This window comes from Brassica napus, chromosome C5 (genome assembly GCF_020379485.1).
Source record: "Brassica napus cultivar Da-Ae chromosome C5, Da-Ae, whole genome shotgun sequence".
Lineage (NCBI taxonomy): Eukaryota > Viridiplantae > Streptophyta > Magnoliopsida > Brassicales > Brassicaceae > Brassica > Brassica napus.
In genome coordinates, this window is record NC_063448.1 from 40109427 (window position 1) to 40130159 (window position 20733).

Here is a 20733-nt window from a genome sequence, read left to right on the forward strand (position 1 = left end):
GATTTAAGCGCAGCTGTTAGGGTGGTGTGCTCCAGATCTTGAAGTTCATTGAGGCTCATTTCAAGCTTGAACCTATACTCAATTCAAGCTTGCGGTGAGGATTCAAATGAGCAACCTGAAGAGCCAAAGCTCAAGACCTGTTTCCTCCTTATCATTATAAGAGAATGATAAGATGAAGCCTATTGCCAACATTCTGTGGAGAAGTCCACAGCCTGCTCCAAAGAGGGTAGAGAGGATATTGTGACAATAGAGAGGTGACTTGCGGTTCTGTCCATGGTGGTTTAGTCACCATAGCCTACACATCAGATGAGTGTAAAGAGGACAGTAGACATGCAAGGAAGAGCATCACCAGGAGGGTGATGCAATTAAGACCAAGACCATTGCAAGCTGATCATGGAGTGATCCAGCCGAAGTAGAGGGAAGAAAAAAGCTACTCAAGACCATTGCAAGCTGATCATGGAGTGATCTAGCCGAAGTAGAGGGACGAAGAAAGCTACTCAATAAGCTTCTAGTGTGAGATGCTTGGAGAGTGAGCTGAGGTATCTCCTCAATGCAATGCGTGGAGAGTAAGCTGAGGTATCTCCTCAGTGCAATGGTAGTTATGTGGGGCTGTAAGCATCAAGTCTGAAGAAGATGGAGGTGTTCCCACAAGGGTGATCATGGAGCTTAATATGCGCTCACCTTCAAGCTTGGATCTTCCCTATACTCGGTGTCAAGCTTGAGGGGGAGTGTTGGTGAGCTTGCATGATACAAGAAGGAGCTGTTAAGCTCAGCAAGTGAGGGATTCAAGTGGTGTGTAAAGAGCAGCCACTCCTCACCATTTATACAAGAAGGAGCTGTTAAGCTCAGCAAGTGAGGGATTTAAGTGACGAGCCAATCCAGTCACTCGTCACCAAAACAAAAGGGAAGTTTCCCTAGACTCAATTCAATTCATCATTTTCAATCATATCTAGTAATCTATTAGGAATACTAGTTTCACTAGACGGCAACAGATCTAGTAATCTATAAGGAATACTAGTATTACTAAGACGGTCTATAAGCATCATTTGAATTGTTGATTTATGTTACTTGATAAGTACTGATGCACCTTTGGGATAATGTATCAGGTACCTTTGCTTGAGCCTCACTTAAGATGTTACTGGTCATTTCCTAGCTTCTCTAAGGTGGCTGTGAAGTCTGTTGAGAGGGGGAGATCTAAACCAGTTCTATGAAGAGGGCAAGCATAGTTTGAAGTCTTACTCAGCCTCACGGGTGTTTTTAAGATGATCCGGTCGCATCCTTGCCTTTCTAAGAAGGCTATGAAGCTTGTTGAGAGGGGGAGTCCCAAACCGGTTCTCTGAAGAGGTGCAGCTGAGGTGTGAAGTGTGCGCAAGCCTTGAAGTGTTGCTGCACCTGTTTAGGCCGTGAGCCAGAGCTTCTTGTGTCCAACCACACTGGTTCTAAGGCATAAGAGCTCACTGGCCAATCCCTAGGCTTTGGAGATCTCTACTATTTTTTTCCTTGGAAGGTTTTGTCCCAATGGGTTTTCCTTGCAAGGTTTTGTCCCAATGGGTTTTCCTTGTAAGGTTTTGTCTCAAGCTTGACTTAGGATCTCCTAAAGTCAAGCTTGAGGGGGAGTGTTGAACTGAAGAGGAGATAGAGCTTGTACATTAATAGGGTAAGCTCTAGAAGATGTCCAGAAGAGTTCAATCAAGCTTCAGGAGTGTCTTGAAGTATCTATCTTGTGGAGTTAAGTCCATAAGAGGCTTAGACTGATCTTAAGAAGAGTATGGAGCAGCTTGGAAGGAGATAGGATGATGTGCATACTTAGGGCGATGGTACGGACCAGGAGGCCGTACATCGACCGTACATCAACCATAGAACGACCATTCACCCGGGTTAAGCCAAAAGAAGAATGTGCAAGGTTAGGGCGCGGCTTACCTGATGTGTGATGACCGTTGGAGCTTTGTAGAGGAAGGGAATATCCCTTAGGATCTGTGTGGTCCAAGAGACAGGCTGGAAAGGGAAAGCTACTTTACCTTTACAGCCTTATCCACACACAGATGCATCTTGGCCATTAATTAAAATGGAGCAATCTCACCCTTCCATCCAGCCAGTCCACGCCCTTCACTTTAGAGCTTGCACAAGACCACACCAAGACTCAATCCTAGGCGTCCATATTCTAAAGCAAGTTTAACCATTAGATGTAGGTTTATGATTGGTAACTTGCATTGTATTTAAAGACCCTAAAGGGGCGTTTTTGTATCTCCTAAGGGAGTAAGGGGGAGTTCCCCTCTCCACTTCATGAATGATAAACTTGTTCTTGAATCTGGAACCCTAATCTCTAATCTCTTATTCTCCTAATCTCTCAGTCTCTTAATCTCTGTTTCTAAGTCTCTTATTCTCTCATAAACACTCTCATCAATCTCTCTTTCTAAATAACCTAGAGCAAGCTCTCATCTTTCTCCATTGGAGTTTATACACACACACATACAACCAGAGAAGAGAACTCTACAAATCTCATACTTAAAACATTTCTTTTCTCAGTAGGAAGCTCGTGCTTTTGATATTATTATTTCTAGATGAAGAAAAGTTCAAAGAGAAACAAAATTATTTCTATATGAAGAAAAGTTCATTGGAGTTACGTTTTCCGGTTCTAATGTAAATAACTGTAACCTAGTTTAAGTTCTTACGCTAGCTATATATATATTGTAAGGTGTTTACCTCTAATAAGAATCATATTCCATAATCTTCAAGGATAAGCCGAGGAACCTACAACATCTCTATTTAAATTTATTACCAGCTCGCAAAATTTTTAGCTGTATTTTTTTTTAAATGGATAGTCAGAAAAATTATTGCACCATAACAGTGAATTCCAGATACTTGAAAGTTAGATTTCTCATTATCGTTAACATGCTATCAAACAAGTTACATATCCAACTACAAGGAGTTTCGATTTGTGGCTAAAACTATAGTGTAGGGGTATCATAATTTATAGCTAATATTATTATTGACATGTTCATTAATTGTGTTAGCCATCCAAAAAATATGTTAACTATCCACGAGGAAAACTGGACATCTGATGATTGACTTATATTTCTTCTCTATCTACCAGGTCTTAGGCTTAAGGAAATTGTATATAAGGTTTAGTTTATCGTAATATAGTGTCAAGGGTTTATGATCAATGGTTCATGGTCTAAGATGTTGATGTTGGGTTATATGGTATTGATTTAGGGTATTTTTTGAGGGTTTATTGTATTTTTTTAGGGCTTAGGCTTTATGATTTCTTTAGGGTTTATGATTTCTCTGTATGATTTAGTTAGGGTCTAAGCTCTTGCTATTGGGTTTAAGGCTTATGGTATTGATTTAGGGTTAAGATTTTAGGGTTTAGGGTTTATGATTTGTTTACGATATAGGGCTTAAGGATTTTGTGATTGTAAAACAGCCAAACTTGTACATATTAAGTTAATTTGTTACATACACAGTTACAAGGAAGTTTAACCATGCAAAACAAGCCTTAACCACACTAAAATTTCAGATAACAATCTTCTCAAACCCAAGAAAAAAACGGCGTCCAAACACTATCAACTGTTACAAAAGGTTTAGCCTCCCAAAAACAAACTGAACCCGAGTTAAGTTTTACAATAATTGTCTTCCACAATCCGAAAACATAGGCGATAAACATGAGTGAATTGGCATTAGTAGACGGCTGTAGTTTGGAAGTTCTGCAGTCCAGTCACTACAAAGAATAAGAAATAGAAACGTAATGAACATAACTTACAATATCTAAGCTTATTTAGGAAAATAATGCATAACAATATTTTCCTTCTAAATGTGTATTTACATGGATATCTTTTTCATTAACTGTCCAATTGTATTACTTCGATAATACATGCCAATCGCACCCGCCACAGACACTATTAAGTATCATTCGCCATGTATGTAATGCAACCCCAGTCACCAATAGATATACATAGGTAAATTTCTAAAACTATTGTCCAACTAATATATATTGTAGCTGGTCTAACAAAATTGTTATCTGCCTACTATTATATTTACACATCCAACTAAATATTTAACACTAGCGAAAAGGATTACCAAATTCTTGTCTTTGTTCTTAACTGTCCCCTGCCCCCCCCCCCCCCCCCCCCCAATTGTTTCCCTTTCCAAGGTTTTGATTGATAGTTCTAGCTCGGTGATTTGATATTTGTATAATTTCAATTTTCTCGATTATATTTGTTGGGACAAGATTATGATGGTGAAACATATCTTCTTGGGTTTGTATATTCATTAGGAGGATGAAGAAAATCTTGACGATGAAGATTGAGATAAAAAAGGAAGAAAACGATGACAGAGAGAGATAGGAGGAAGATGATTGTTTATGAAAAAAAATTGTTTGCTTTTGTTGTATGTTTAATATATAAAAAATCTTTAAAATATTATCAAATCTAGTAAAATCTTAAAGAAATCTTGTAGGATATATTGTGTCAGATTTGTCAGCTACTATGCCTACCTCTCTTCTATTCGGAAGTCGCCAAGCTACAAGGTTATTTTCGTCTTTCTCAAACTGTTTATTGTGACACGTATGCATAACTTTTTCTGTGTTGGTACTTACCTAATTTAGTCATCTTCTTTTGTTTTTTACCCAATTAGCTCTATATTTTACATCTTTGACTTTTTTTATTTTCCATCATTTTTATTGAACTTCCTTACTAAATTTATCTTGTCATTTAAAAAACACATAAAACTAATTAGTTCACATTTATAGTAACACAAAAATGTACATGTACCTCGACAAACAAATAAAAAAATTAAATACATAAGAATATAAAAACACCAAGAACACAACAAACATATTTTATTATTCTTCCCTCTTGTTTTTTATTTATGTCTGCTTTTTTTTTCCTATTAAAAATAAGTATGCTAATATTATTATAATTCAAGCTATATGAATTATATTAATAGAGTATTAACTCTAGAAAAATCCTGTGAAAAATACTTGGATTAATATAATAAATGAATTACCAAATAATATAATTTTAAGTGACTTATCATATAATAATGTTAATTCATCTGTTTATATTAATAGATGAATTAAATAAACTTTTTCTTGATTAATATACGTTTAAATAAAAAATTAATGTTTTAAAATATAAAAATATTTTAATCATTTCTAAAAGTGATAACGAATATATGATATCACATTGTCATTGAAAAATGATTAAAATTTTTTAGAATTATATATTTGACTGTTTTGCATTCATTTGACACATTTTTATACTATATATATAGTGAATGAGTTAATTGAATTAATATTATTAACTTTAGATTAATTATTTTTCAAAAATCTATGATTTATTCTTATTCACTACTAATATAAACATAATAAAAACTGTTTTTATAATTGTTGTTATAGTATCATATGTATTTATATGTATCCTATCAATTTATATAATGTAATCTAGATATTTACTTATTTCTATAAACAAATTTTGTTAATTCATCTAATATTTAAGATGCTTAATTGTATGTTTGGAAACATAGATTAGATTAGGTAATTCTACCAATAGTTTCCTTTGAAAAACTTTAATTAAATAAATGAAAAATAAAAAACCATCAACGAATCAAATTATAACAATTAATTGGAGAACTCTTCTATGAGCGACACGTCATCATAAATCACTAAAGTGACTTCTCAATTAATATATAGAAGGATGATTTATAAAGAAACTGATGATTATTATGTTTTTTTGTAAATTAGTTTATTAAAATTAATTATATTTAATAGAGAAAAAAGAATGGCATTAGATGCAATTAAAAAGTTATTTTAAGGGTTAATTTATATTTATACTTCAGTTTTAATAGATTAGATATATTTAATTGAAATTTTTTAGAAAAATATGAGTCAATCGAATTTTAAAATTATTAATCTTTAGGATGATGAAACCATACAAATCTTCTTCTTTTTTCTCAAAAAACAAATTATTTATTTTCCCAGAAATCAAAATCCTTTAGAATTAAAATGATACAAATATATAATCAGAGGCTCCTATCTATTTAACCTTTGGAAAAAGAATCAGATAAAACTAAGCGAGAAAACTGTAAGGCTCGAATTTGTTTGCAAATAAAAATGCCTCTATCAGTAGGTCATGAGCCCATGAGTAATATAAACCCTTAGCTATTGAATATACGAAAAACATAAAACTTTTCAATTGTTATAAATCAATTGATGGATGTCCATAACCGGCCCATCCGCAGGAGAGAGAAAGGAGAGAGAGCCGGCCACATTGAGGAGAGAGAGAGACGGCCACATACATGTTTTCCTTTTCCTTGTATGATTAGGATTTTCTTTCTTTGTAATCTTTCCATATTATGTATTAGTAGTCTTTCCTAATCCTAGTTGGTTTAGGCTTTGGATACTTTCTTTTTTACTTATCTTGTAATCCCCTATATAAAAGGAACACTTATTCATTAATGAAATACGGAAACATTCATCTCTAAAGCCTATTGTTTCACAACACGTTATCAGCACGATAGTCCCTAAACACCCTGAGCCTAAAAACCTAATCGAAAAACTCCTAAACTAGCCGGCGACCCATCTAAACCTTAACCCGATCGCATCATGTCCGTTCCAGCAAGCATTACCATCTCAGCCTCATCTGACCTCAGCTCAGACGACTCCATCCGTTCTCAGCTTGCATCCCGGACAGCTACAGCTCGCGTTCCCCGTTCAGCCAGCTCGCGACCCGATAGGAAGCAGCCTGCTCGCGTTTCCCGATCAGACGCGTCTTGTCTAGCTCACGCCTCAGCACGCGACCGTTCCAGCTCGCGTTCCAGCTCGTTCCAGCTCGCGTCCGATCATCCAGCTCGAGGTTCTCTTGGTGGTCCGGGTTCTACAATCTTCAAACAAAAGGTAATCCTAATTCTAAGAACATGAGAATTGAATTTGGATTGTTTGTAAAGATTGAAACCCTAAAAACTAATCTCTAAGATAAAACCCTAGGATAATAGATCAAACCCTAAAAGAGTAAATCGGAGCTCGAATAAGTCTGATCCCCTAAACCATAAAATCGAGATTGATCCATTGATCAATTAAAATCATAACCTTAAAGGTTTTGAATCTCAAATCAAATCCCTTTGATCAAAGATCAAAGTTTCGAAATCCCTAAAACCCTAAATTGGAAAATCGGTTTTAATTTTGATTTGAAACTTAATTGTTTGTTTTGATCACCTAGAAATATTGTTAGGATTGTTTAAAATCGAATCTGAATTGCTTGACTTGTTTAAACTGAAACCCTAAATAGACTTGATAAGTTCTTGATTATACCACCTCGTGGCAGTATGGCCTTATTGCTTTCATACCTGAATTTGACCACTCCTGATTGATTGCAAATTACACTTAGATCTTCATCTTAGGAATGGTATTTGATCAAGTAGCCGTGTGGCTTGTTTCTTTGATTGGACGTTTGTTTGATTGCATCATATAGAAACTATGATTGTTAGGATTTCAGTTACATGTCAAACTAAATGAATGAGATTGAACTGAATACATCCATGGCCGTGCGGCTTCTGTCTTGGCCGTGAGGCATATGTCTTGGCCATTTGGCTTGCTTGATTGTGTTAAACCGAATATTTCTAAAGACCTATATTATAATCTACGATTTCAAATGTCGAAAATCAATAACTTGGATTTTGCTGCCCTAAATGTCTCTGGAGACAATTACCTTTAGTGGGCGCTTGATACCAAGATCATATTGAAATCCAAAGGTCTCGGTGAATGTATCACCGAGGACAACAACTCAAATGAGAAAGATCGTTACAGAGCCATCTTGATCATTCATCACCATCTAGCTGAGAGTCTCAAGGATCAATACCTAACCATTGACAATCCACTAGAGCTTTGGAACGAATTGAAATCAAGATATGATCACCAGAGAACGGTGATCTTGCCTAAGGCTCGGTCTGATTGGAGGGATCTAAGAATCCAAGACTATAAGTCCGTGGACGAGTACAACTCGGCCATGTTTAAGATCGTTTCAAAGTTGAAACTGTGTGGTGAAAGTATTACGGATCAGGATATGCTTGAGAAAACCTTTTCCACTTTCCACACAAGCAATGTGATGTTACAACAACAGTACAGAGAGAAAGGTTTTAAGACCTATGCTGATCTTATTTTTTGTCTCTTGCTTGCTGAGCAGAATAATGAGTTATTAATGAAAAACAGTGAGATGAGACCTGTTGGCTCAGCAGCACCACCTGAAACACACAACACTGAGGACGATAAAGAGTCCCACCATATCCAAGGAAATGGCTATTATGGCCGTGGTCGAGGAAGTAGATACGGACGTGGCCGTGGCCGAGGTTTCTCTAGCCGCGGACGAGGTAATCAGAATGGACGAGATCATGGACATGATCGTGGCTCATTTGGACGAGGCCATGGTCGTGGACATGGATCTTCGTTTAAACCTCAACACTCGACCTAATCAAGTAAATCAGTGTGCCATAGATGTGGAATGGACCATCATTGGGCTAAGACTTGTAGAAGTCCAAAGCATCTTGTTGAGTTTTATCAAGAGAGTTTGAAAGGGAAGAATCCGCCCATATGGTTTGTCAAGACAATGAAAAAGACTTCGATCATGACAAGGACAATCTTATGGATTATGAAACTTCAGATTGTCTTAAAGACTGAAGAGATTTTGACATTATAATCTGATTTCTATGTTTTGGTGTTTTTAAATTCTATGTTGTCTTTTATTTTAAACTTGTTTTAAAGACCTATATAATAAAATAAAAGCTAATGTCACTTTTAATAAAGAGGCAATCGATAACTTCATTTTGTGGCACGACCGGCTGGGTCATCCCGGGTCGTCCATGATGCGGAAACTGATTATGAACTCGAACGGCCATTCCCTTAAAGAGAAACAAGTCATCCCTAAGCACCTATCTTGTGTTGCTTGTTCCCAAGGGAAACTCATTTCTAGGCCATCACCAGTTAAAGTCACTAAAGAGACTATAAAATTTCTGGAAATAATTCAAGGAGACATCTGTGGACCAATACATCCACCTTGTGGAACGTCTCATAGATGCGTCCACTAGATGGTCGCATGTCTGTCTCCTGTCGACCAGGAACTTGGCCTTTGCCAGGTTGCTTTCTCAGATAATTCGATTACGAGCACACTTTCCAGATTTTCCATTAAAGACTATACATCTTGATAATGCTGGTGAGTTCACTTCCCAAGCGTTTAATGACTATTGTATGTCCATGGGGGTAAGTGTGGAACACTCCGTGGCACATGTACATACACAAAACGGCTTGGCCGAGTCATTTATAAAACGCATACAGCTCATAGCTCGACCATTACTCATGAGGTCAAGGCTTCCGGTCTCAGCGTGGGGACATGCGGTCCTTCACGCGGCCGAGCTCATACACATCAGACCATCAAGTGAACATAAGTATTCCCCATTACAATTACTTACGGGTCATGAGTCAGACGTATCCCATCTTAAGAGATTCGGCTGTGCCGTTTATGTTCCTATAGCTCCACCACAGAGAACAAAGATGGGACCTCAAAGGAGGATGGGGATATATGTCGGATTTTATTCCCCCACAATTTTAAAATATCTTGAGCCAACTACGGGTGATTTGTTTAAGACCAGATATGCGGATTGTCATTTTAATGAATCCGAACATCCGACCTTAGGGGGAGATAGCAGCAAAATGATAAAAGAAATTTCATGGAATCAAACATCCATTTCTTGGCAAGATCCTCGAACTCAAGTGTGTGATCTTGAAGTTCAAAATATTATACATTTACAAAAGCTAGCTAATCAATTGCCAGATTCCTTTGCTGACCCGAAAAGTGTGATCAAGTCATACATACCTGCTGCTAATGCACCAATAAGAATTGATGTTCAAGAGGGACACAATCAAGTTGCTACAGAGTCTAGCCAGCGTGTGAAACGTGGTAGACCAATAGGTTCCAAAGATAAGAACCCTCGGAAAATAAAAAAAGGTGCAACCGAGGTTCATAAGACACCAGACACGGCCGCGGCCGATCAAGCCCGTGATGTGGCCGCGACCAACCCGGCTTTAGACATGGCCGGACCTGATGCCACTAAAGTGTCCGGCCCTGATGTGCCAAAAAAATGATTCTTGGGACGCCAAGATTCATGGTACTCATGGTGCAGATAATAATGAGATCTCAATGAACTATGTCTTGTCTGGGAAACAGTGGAACAGAAAACATGTCGACATGGATGATTTATTTGCTTATGAAGTAGCACTTGAACTTATGGATAATGAGGATCAAGAACCCACGTCTATATATGCATGCATGCAAAGATCAGATTGGCTTAAGTGGAAAGAAGCCATAAACGTGGAATTAGAATCACTGAGAAAGAGAGGTGTGTTTGGTCCAATAATCCGAACACCTCATGATATTAAACCAGTGGGATACCAATGGGTCTTTGTGAGGAAGAAAAATGAGAATGGTGAAGTCGTGAGGTATAAAGCCCGGCTTGTTGCACAAGGATTCTCACAGAGACCTAAAATAGATTATGAGGAGACATACTCCCCTGTGGTGGATGCTACGACCTTCAGATTTTTGATAAGCCTGGCCGTGAGAGAGGGTCTGAATTTGCGGTTAATGGATGTTGTAACCGCATACCTTTATGGTCCACTGGATAATGACATTTATATGAAAGTCCCAGAGGGTATAGAATTGAAAAACAAAGAGAGTTCTCGAGACCAACATTGTATTAAGTTGGAAAAATCTCTTTATGGACTGAAACAATCCGGACAGATGTGGTACAATAGACTCAGTGAGTACCTAGTAAAAGAGGGATATAGAAATGACCCTATCAGTCCATGTATTTTCATAAAGAAATTCGAAAATCAAGGGTTCGTGATCATAGCTGTGTATGTTGATGATCTGAACATCCTTGGAACCTCTGGTGAGATTTCCCAAACGGTTGAATACCTTAAGAAAGAATTTGAGATGAAAGATCTCGGGAAAAAAAAATTATGTTTGGGATTACAGATTGAGTACATAAGTAATGGTATCCTTGTGCATCAGAAAGCATACACAGAGAACGTACTCAAGAGGTTTAATATGGCCGATTGCCATCCTCTGACCAGTCCCATGGTCGTGAGATCACTCGGCCTGGACACTGACCCATTCCGTCCCAAAATGGACGATGAGGATGTCCTTGGTCCCGAAATGCCTTATCTCAGTGCCATTGGAGCCTTGATGTATTTGGCAACTCATACACTGCCTGATATAGCCTTTGCCGTGAATCTCCAGTCCAGGTTCAGCTCCTGTCCGACCCTAAGGCACTGGAACGGGATCAAACACGTTCTTCGTTACCTGCAAGGAACGAAAGACTTTGGTCTATATTATACTAACCATAACAAAGATGGTTTAGTTGGTTTTGCTGTTGTTGGATATTTATCAGATCCACATCAAGCTTGATCACAAACAGGATATGTCTTTACACATGGAGGTACGGCCATATAATGGCGTTCCATGAAACAGACCATCGCGGCCACATCATCCAATCATTCGGAAATACTAGCCATTCATGAGGCCAGCCGCGAGGTCGTTTGGTTGAGGTCGATGACCCAACACATCCGATCAGATTGTGGGATGGTCGAATGCAAAGAGCCGACCATTATCTTCGAGGACAATGCGGCTTGCATTGCTCAGCTCAAAGATGATTATATCAAAGGGGATAGGAAAAAACATATTTTGCCTAAGTTCTTCTTTACCCACGATTTGCAAAAGACCGGAGAGGTCAAAGTGATCCAAGTACGGTCTAGTGATAACTCGGCCGATTTATTCACTAAGGCACTTCCGACCTGTACATTCAGGAAGCTCACGCATCAGATTGGGATGCGTAGGCTGAAAGACCTCTACTGAGGTTCTCATCAGGGGGAGTAGTACGTGTTGTACTTAGAGATGGCAATTTAGGAGCTTGCCCGCGGGACCGGCCCATTAAGATCTGCTGCGGGTCGGGATTGGTCACTACATAACTAGGCCCATTTTTTAGCGGGCCTCGCGGGCTGGGCTTGTGCGGGTTTGGGCCGGAAGCGGGATGGGATCATGTTGTACCGCGGGACACGCGGGATCCGCACCCACTTCATCATCTTGTCTCTTCGAGCTCCCACCGGCAAAGAAACAGAGAGAACTGATGATTTGAAAGACGATCTCCTCCGGCGTATCTTCTTCTTCAATCCACCACAGCAACTTCGATTCTCGACAGTAACTTCTCCATGCATGGTATTCATCTTATCATTTGATCAAGTAAGTGTCTTATTCTCGGCATCATCTTCTTTCTTTCCTTTTGAGCCACAAATCATGAACAATTTCTTTAGAGAAAGAATTTATTGCATGGATGTGGTACTGATTTGGTGTTTGGTTTTATTTGAATTTGGTTATGAACTTATGAATATCCGTGCACTTTACCTTTACATGTTGAATTATTGGTGCCAATTCACATCTTTAAAGAACTGAAGTTACTTATGTAGTGTCTTAGAAACAAAACGAGACTAATTAAGTAATGAGTAATGACTAATGAACGTAAGTGCAAATTACAAACGCTGCACACGTAACAAACATAAGTTAATAACTATCTTCATGAAAGTTGATTTTCAGCACGATATCTTCAAGATCTAGATTGATTTATGATGTCTTTGTGGTAGTTTTAGAAACTATTAAAGCTACCATTAGGAAATTGGGTGACTTGCGGAGAGATTGTTGGTTCCACAAATTATACATAAATTATTAAACAACTCTCTTTGTTCTGCATAAGCTGAGCTGAACCAATTCACTTTTATCAACTATCTAATAGCTAGTTAGTATTGTTTATGGGAGACTTTTTTGGTCTTATCGGTCTTGTTACCATCCTTAGAATGAGTAAACCATATGGCAGGTTCCATCTGCTCCCGGACTTTGACGAGGGAAAACACAGCTGTTGGAGAAAGCTAGAGCGTCATAACAACATAAGGAAAAGGAAACCTGTAGACAAAGGATGAGTTGCTTCAAAACAACAGCAAGTGAACAGGTACAAATCATACTACCATGTTTCGTTTGATGATGGAAAAAGTGTAAGTGAACAATGTCTAAAACTTCAGTCCGAACATTGTCTAAAACTCAAAACGAGACTAATGAAAGTGATTCCTGATGACTAATTCAACATAACTTAAGGGTTATCTGTTTGTTTGTCATATCTTTGATTTTGATTAGATTATGGATAGTGTCGTATGCTTGTTGTGGGAACAGAAATTCGCACTGTCGATTTCCGTTTAAATAAGAAAACTAGGAAAACCCTAATTTCCCAGAGGTCCCGGATATCTGCTAATACCACACACCAAGCAATCAGAACACAAAAATAACAACGATAAAGTATAAGAAATCGAAAAGAGAGCAAAGTAGATCTTATTCCGAATTCGCGTTCGGGCGTTACAACAAGGTAAGAGCCTGGGCTACGAGAGCTGTCGGCGAGATTCCTAGTTCTAAAACCCTAAGACAGCAATAACCTAGTTGAGTCGCAGCTCGAATAACAAAAACAGAAATATGCCTAATTGCTCTAAGTGCTAAGTTTGCTCTGAGAAAAGTCATCCCATGCTTCTCGCCTAGGACTCCTTATATACTGGCTCCTAGGTCGGTTTGCGCTTTTCTTCTTTTGCCCTTAACCCGTCATAGCATAAAAATTGAGATATTCCATTTTTTCCAATCCTCGTAATTATCTTCAAAGTTTTGTATTTATCCGCGGAAAGTTGACATTTATCTTTCCTTGCGAACCAAGCGTAAACCATCATGCGGCTTACGGGCTGCTGGTTAAGAAATCGTAAGTTGGGCCTCGAGTCATGTCTTAGGTCCCTTTGGGCCGTCTTCTGACTCGAAGCGTTTATTACGGCTTCTTTCGGTAGAGAACAAACTTTCCACGGTTTTCACCGTAAAGTTTGATCGATGACTTAGAATGGCGGGAAACATGAAATGGGTTCGCTACGGTCTTCGGGAGATAGCATCGAAGGGTAGACGATAATGCATGGATTAATTGTCGCATCGATGTTTCGGAAGAGCTCGGTCGCTACGTAGCAATCGAGCGGAACGGACGCTCGGTCGCTACGTAGCGACCGAGCTTCGGCTTGGGCTCGGTCGCTACGTAGCGACCGAGCGGGACGAACGCTCGGTCACTACGTAGCGACCGAGCTCCCGATCGTCATAGCGTACATGTGCGGTAGTAGCATAATGACCGAGCTTGGTTCGTCCGTGTTCCGATCGTCATACTCGGACCTATCCGTAACCGGTCTGGGTATGTTTCCGATGGCTTATGTTTGATCTAAATAGAATTCGAACGAAGCTTTATCTTGGCTACATACGTTGTGACATTCTCTTGACCGAGCATGAATTGTTGCGAAAAGACATACTTGTATTTTGCGGGGATTTGGACGTTAACTTCGTCGCAACCGTTTTCGACCACAACAGTTAGCCCCCCAGCTCGTTAGGATCGTGGATTTCTAGTGAGATCCTAACGTGCGGTATGGCGAGTTCGGACGAGATTGGTGTATTTGGGCGAAGTTCGGGTCCGAAAATCCGCAAGTAAATAGTAATTTCTCATGCCTATAAGAAGGGAGGTAATTTCTTCACAATCTTTACACTTACTCATTCTCATAGAGAGGTTTCTTGAAAAATTCTTTCTTCTTTCTCTTTCTCTCTATCATTTCCTTCTTGATAAAAAAAAAGAAAACACACGAGATGTCGAGTAAGAAGAGGAGTTCGAAGAAAGGTCCTTGCCCGCGAACGTTTCTAAAGAGCTATGTGTGCCAAAGATGGAATTCGTTCCTCATTCGGTAGACCCGGCCGAGAACGAGGCATAGTGGGTGGCGTGTTATGGTTCGATCACGCCTCCCAAAGAGAAATCATTCCCGGTCATGAACCGTCGCCCGGTCGAGGAAGGTGCACCAAGTAGGAGTACTAGCGAATTCTTCGAGGTCATGCGGTCGTTCTACCATATTTCGGATGCGGTGGTGTTCAGGGTTCCTCGTCAAGGAGAGCGCGCTAGTATTCCCCCGGAGGGTTACTTTACTTGTTACGAAGCATTCGTAGTGCGATGTCGTTTGTGGTTCCCGATTCCCGAAATTATCGTCTGTGTGTTGGATCGTTTCGGGGTGGCGATAAGTCAACTGAATCCCCTTGGCATCCAGCACCTCATTGGAGTCCTGATCCTGAGCTATGAGCATGGTCTCTCTCTTACCGTCGATCATTTCGAAGCGCTTCTTAGGTTGCAGATCATCAAGGATACGAACAAGTACAGGCTGGTCCCTCGGAACTTCATGTCAGTGGTTAAGGGGTTTACTTCTAACTTCAACTCGTGGAAGAATTTTTTCTTCTTCGTTCGTGTGGACACTGCGTCTGTCGAGAAGAGTTGTATCCCATTGTTCCGGAGGTTGCCGAACGATCGTCCCTTCATCAATCCCCTTGCTCCGTTTCCTGAGGACATTATCACGGTGAGTGATCTGCTGAGGAACGGTCCTTTCTTCTGGACTTCCTTTACGCCGAAGAGAGTGCGAAAGGCGTTGAGGTTTGTGCATCCTAGTCCTGCTTTGGGCGGGGAAACAGGGAGTGATTCCGAGCCTGATGACCAAGGTCCCGACGCTGCGCCCGCGGTTGCGACGGGGCTGAATTCTTCGAAGGGGAAAGATATTGACCTCGGTGACCTGGAGTTTTCGGTGGACGATTGCATGCTTCCAGGATGGGATCCGGACCTTGTTTTCGGCGATGGAAGCGGTACGAGCGAGGTCCCTATTCTGGACTTTGATGATTTCTTCACTGGTCTTCCCTCGGGCTTCGATGCTCCTCCGTCCACGAACAAGTCGGGGAGGCCAAAAGTCGTCGTGGAAGGATCTCGTACCATCAACGGGGTATAGGCTTTAAGAATTTTGACGATCGTTTCGAGTGTATATATATTTTTTTTTTGCTTATAACGTGTCAATCGGTTTTACAGGGCTTGAACTTGCTTGGATCGGCCATTGAGGCGAGCCATAGAGAAGCCATGATTTATCGCTTTAAAGCGGAGAAGACGGAAAAGGATCTTGCTCGCATGCGAGACGAGATGTTGGCGCGAGATGCTCAACTTGCTCGTGATCATGCGAGGACTGTTCGAAGGTGCTGAACAGAAGGGAAAGAGGGAGATTTTCGATGAAGACTCGCGCCTCTGAATTCCAGGTCGAGTACGGGAATCTCAAGGATGCTTTCAACTCGCTGGGCGACTTCCGTTAGTGTCGCGGATCAGTTGGGAGCCTTTGGAAGACGCGGGCGGATGACTACGTTTTCGAGAGGGAGATGGAGTTAATGAAGGGCGGCATGAAGGATCATGCTCACGCTGAGATGCTCATTTCTCCGATCGACGAGAGAATTCAAAGATTCTGGGATCCCATCCCGGTTTCTCCAGATACCGTAGAGACCACGACCGAGTTTGCTGGTGACGATGAGGAAGTGAACTATCCCGCGGATGCATTCGGAGCTTCCTTGTCCGGGAATTTTAACTTTGATCTGTGAGAGGTGAGTGTTTGACGGGAAGAAGTTTTTCCCTTATCTAGTATTCTGCGGCCAAATGTGGCCTTCGTTCATATATGTCCGGCCGAGTGTGGCCTTCGAACTTTGTATGGGCCTGTTTTGGCCGCTTTTATTTTTATCGGGACTGGCCGTCGGTGGCATTGAACCCCTACCGCTATGCGGTATATATATATATAATGGATGTTTGTTTGAGTTACTTTGTTTCGAGTGGGTTTGAAGTAAACATGATTTGTCTTCTCATATTTAACTTCGTTGAGGCGTTCAATCTGTTGGTTTGTTCGAGACGTGAGTTTTCGTAAAAATTATTTATTCTTACGGACTTTCGGGAACGTTGAGATATGAACGGAGAGACATGTTTTAGGATCTCGTATCATTTAGATATCATGTCTTTGAGATGTCTGAGACCAATGCGATGGGTTTAGGGCAAGACCTAGGCTTACTTCGGTTTTAAGGTTTGTGCTGTGACTAGCCGGCTATCGATTTTCCTGTTGCGATTTCTACCTGATTCGTACCGATTTAAAGTCTGCGATAGGTTCTCGGCTTATATGACTTGTATGGTACAAATCGAGCATCTTTCCAGAGACAATTTTTAAGCCAACTGGAAGTGCTAGACCAAAATTTCAGATTTTTTTTGTAGCGCGCTTTCGTCCTTGTGTTGGACGTTCGAAGATCAAAAGAGTGATCAAGTTGCGTTTGTTTAAGATGGCTGATGTGTTCGTCAGGGCCAATCGACGAACGGAGTGTAAGGTTTTTGTGCTCGCGTTCGGACAATTCGTTCGCATCGTCTCGACTTTTAACTTGGCGACGTCTCGCAGTTATTTCGAAGACTATACGTATATTTGTGGTGCTGAAGAGGGATTGTTTTGGGATTTTGGGCCGTATGAGGCTGCTGACAAGAGTCTTAACGTTTGTAGATTTTCTAAGCGTGTTCTGAGACTTTTGCGTTAATTGAAGCGCAAGTGTCTTAAAAAGGAGCGACGCATATTGTAGTAAAAAATTTCGAAATCTCTAAAAAACTCGATTACAATAACGCATCTTTTCCTATAAGGGAGTATACGGAAGATACGCACCCACTCCCCCCCCCCCCTTTTTAGAGAGGGGGATAGCTGAACTCGTCTTTCGACGAGCTGCCTACGTACCTCTTTCGAGGATCAAGCCCTCTCGTAGTTCTATTTTATGCCGCGAGCGTTTTTACTCGGCGATTGTCACCGTGCTGACCGCCTTGATCGTGGTGACCGCGGCCGGGTCAGCGGTCCTTCCGGATGTTCCAGTTGAGTCGTAGTGTCGGCTTCGGACTCGTATTGAATTTCGACACCCGAAGCGTTTGTGTCAGCAGACGATGTTAAATCGTCTTTTCTTGAAGCGTATTTGGCCGAAGATTTATCTATCTTCGTGCGCTCGCGGTTTGCCGTTGCAGAGGTCGTCATCTGCCTTAACTTGTGCTCCGCGAGGAAGCATAGTCGCGACTGTTTCTGACATCCCCAGATAGCTGCGACTCCGTTTGGGGTCGGGAATTTGACACCCAGGTGGTACGTTGATGGAACGGCTTGCATGACGTTGAGCCATAGGGTTCCCATGATTACGTTGTAGATGGCAGGATGATCGACCACCACGAATTCGACGATTTTCGTGATCTCCTTGGCGATGACTGGCAGCTGGATTGACCCGAGGGTCATCGATACTTCACCTGAAAAACCCGTGAGCGGTTTCGGCGTTGGAGTTACTTCTCCCAGTTTGATGCTCATCCGATTGAGAGTGTCGTGGAAGATTACATTGACTGTGCTTCCTGTGTCAATGAGAACTCTGCCGACTTCCAGATCTCGTATGACGAGATCTATGACGAGCGGATCGCAGTGAGGTTGATCGATCCCGCTGGCTTCCTCCTTCGTGAAGGTGATTGAGCAATTATGATCATCTCGGGTAGGAGACCATGTAGGCCAGTTTGGGCTCGACTCCGCCTTCCGCTGGTAAGCCTTGATGGCTGAAACCGTATCGTTGCAGAATTGCGATCCTCCAATGATCATGTTGACTCTGCGACGATTGTTATCGTTTCCCTTGTCGTCCGGCCTTCTGCCGCGTTTATCCCCAGATTGGTTTCTTTGAGGAGATTTCTCTGCGGGAGGATTTCTGTCCGCCTTCGGGGGTGATCGGTCTCGAGGATGAGATCTTTCACGCTGGTCACTTCCGAGAGCTCTCCAGCTAGTAGCTTCGCGGCCAGCCTTGCTCCCAAGACTTTGCAGTTAGTCGTGGAGTGTCCTCGGGACTGGTGGAACTCGCAGAAGGTGTTTTCATCATATCCTTGATTGCGAGTCCACGTATTACCCGTGGTTCGGCCCTGGTCCGAGCTGATCGCGTAATTGTGCGCTCCTTGGAGATCTTCCCCCTCGTGATGGACATACTTGTCGTTACGAGGGTTCTTCTTCTTCGTTTTTGGATCTACATCTTTCGAGGATGGTCTCTCCGACTTATGTTTTTGCGATAAGACTTTCGTTTCTTCCTCGATCATGATGTAGTCCATTGCCTTGTGGAGGGCGTCCTGTATCGTCCGCGGTTTGTCGAGGGCTATCCATTTTATGAATTTCGACTTGTACCAGAGCGCCTTTCTGAACGCATCAATGGCCACCTTGTCGCTTATCCCACTGACCCTGGACATTACCAACTTGAACCGGCTGATGAACTCGCGGAGGGGTTCGTCTTCCCTCTGGGACAAACTCCAGAGATCGACATCGGAAGTTTCTCTATCTATGAACATAGAGTATTGCTTGAGAAATTCCGATGCGAGTTGTCGGAAACTTCCGATAGAGTTTCTGTTAAGGCGTGCGAACCATTCGAGAGCTACCCCTTCCAGATTCTTGACGAACAGGTGGCATTAGCCGGCGTCTTTTTCGCCGTCCTTCAGCCTCGCTCTTCCCATCGTGATGTGGAAAGCCTGAAGGTGCGGGTTCGGATCGGTCGTACCATCATACCTCGGTACTTTGAGTTTTCCCGGATCGGATACCCTCATATCTGAGATGCGGGTGGTGTAGGGGGTCTTCCGAGCCCCTTCCAGCAGCCTGTCGATCTCGGGTGCAGCGCTGGTAGCGTGATGGATTTGGGATTTCAGAGCTCTTACTTCTGCCGCAGTCTTGGTGATATAGTCGTGAAGATCGCGGATATCCGACGTCTCGCCAGCAGATTTCCGAGCCCGTCGGCGTTTACTGCGAGTGAGCTCGGTTTGCTTTTCAGCCAGCTCTTCTTGTTCGTTCCAATAGAGGATTTCCTCCTCTTCTGTCATTGGTTTGTCGAACGGAGAGCTTTCCTGAGCGAATCGGCTTCTGGTCCTCCTTGGATGTCTGTCGACGAACTCATCAGTATCATTGGAGACATTGCTAGGATCGAGGTCGACGTGCTCAACTCCGTTGTCCTCCGAAGCCTTCGCGGGAGGCGGAGGACTTTCAGGGTTTTCCTTTTTGATGGGAGATTTCTCGCTAGGGTTTTGACCCGAAGGTCGTTCCAGCGCGGCTCCAGGCCTGTCGAGTGGGGTTGCGAAGTAGAGTCTTTTCCCGCGGACTTTAGTGGTTCCGCGGGGGCGGATTGCTCGAGTCCTTGCCGTTAAAGTTTCAACTTGTTTGGTCAAGGTGCTCACGAGCTTATCCTGTTCTTCCGACCTTTGTCGTAGGTGGCGAACATCTTTTTTAACTTCTCGAGCGCCGCGGCGTTGGCTGGTGCGTTGGCCGCGGATACGTCCGCTGCGGGAGTGTGGAGGTCAGTGCCACTGCTTCCGTTAAGAGGAGTCTGCACGTTATCCGCGTCGTCAGTTGACATGTCTGGTTGAGCGTGATGTGGTTGAGAGTTAGATTGATCCGTACCCCCCCCCCTCCTTCTAGCGCCAAACTGTGGGAACCGAAATTCGCACTGTCGAATTCCATTTAAATAAGGAAACTAGGAAAACCCTAATTTCCCAGAGGTCCCGGATATCTGCTAATACCACACGCCAAGCAATCAGAACACAAGAATAACAACGATAAAATATAAGAAATTGAAAAGAGAGAAAAGTAGATCTTATTCTGAATTCGCGTTTAGGCGCTACAACAAGGTAAGAGCCTGGGCTACGACAGCTGTCGGCGAGATTCCTAGTTCTAAAACCCTAAGACGGCAATAACCTAGTTGAGTCGCAGCTCGAGTAACAAAAACG

The 20733-nt window shown here is 42.0% G+C and overlaps 1 protein-coding gene across 1 annotated transcript; it reads left to right on the forward strand.

Annotated features, from left to right (window-relative positions):
• The first annotated feature begins 11594 nt into the window (after nt 1-11594).
• On the forward strand, nt 11595-11897 carry LOC106393213. The gene has a single exon (XM_013833942.1). It carries the CDS (start codon nt 11595-11597, stop codon nt 11895-11897), a length of 303 nt encoding a protein of 100 aa, XP_013689396.1.
• The last annotated feature ends 8836 nt before the right edge of the window (nt 11898-20733 follow it).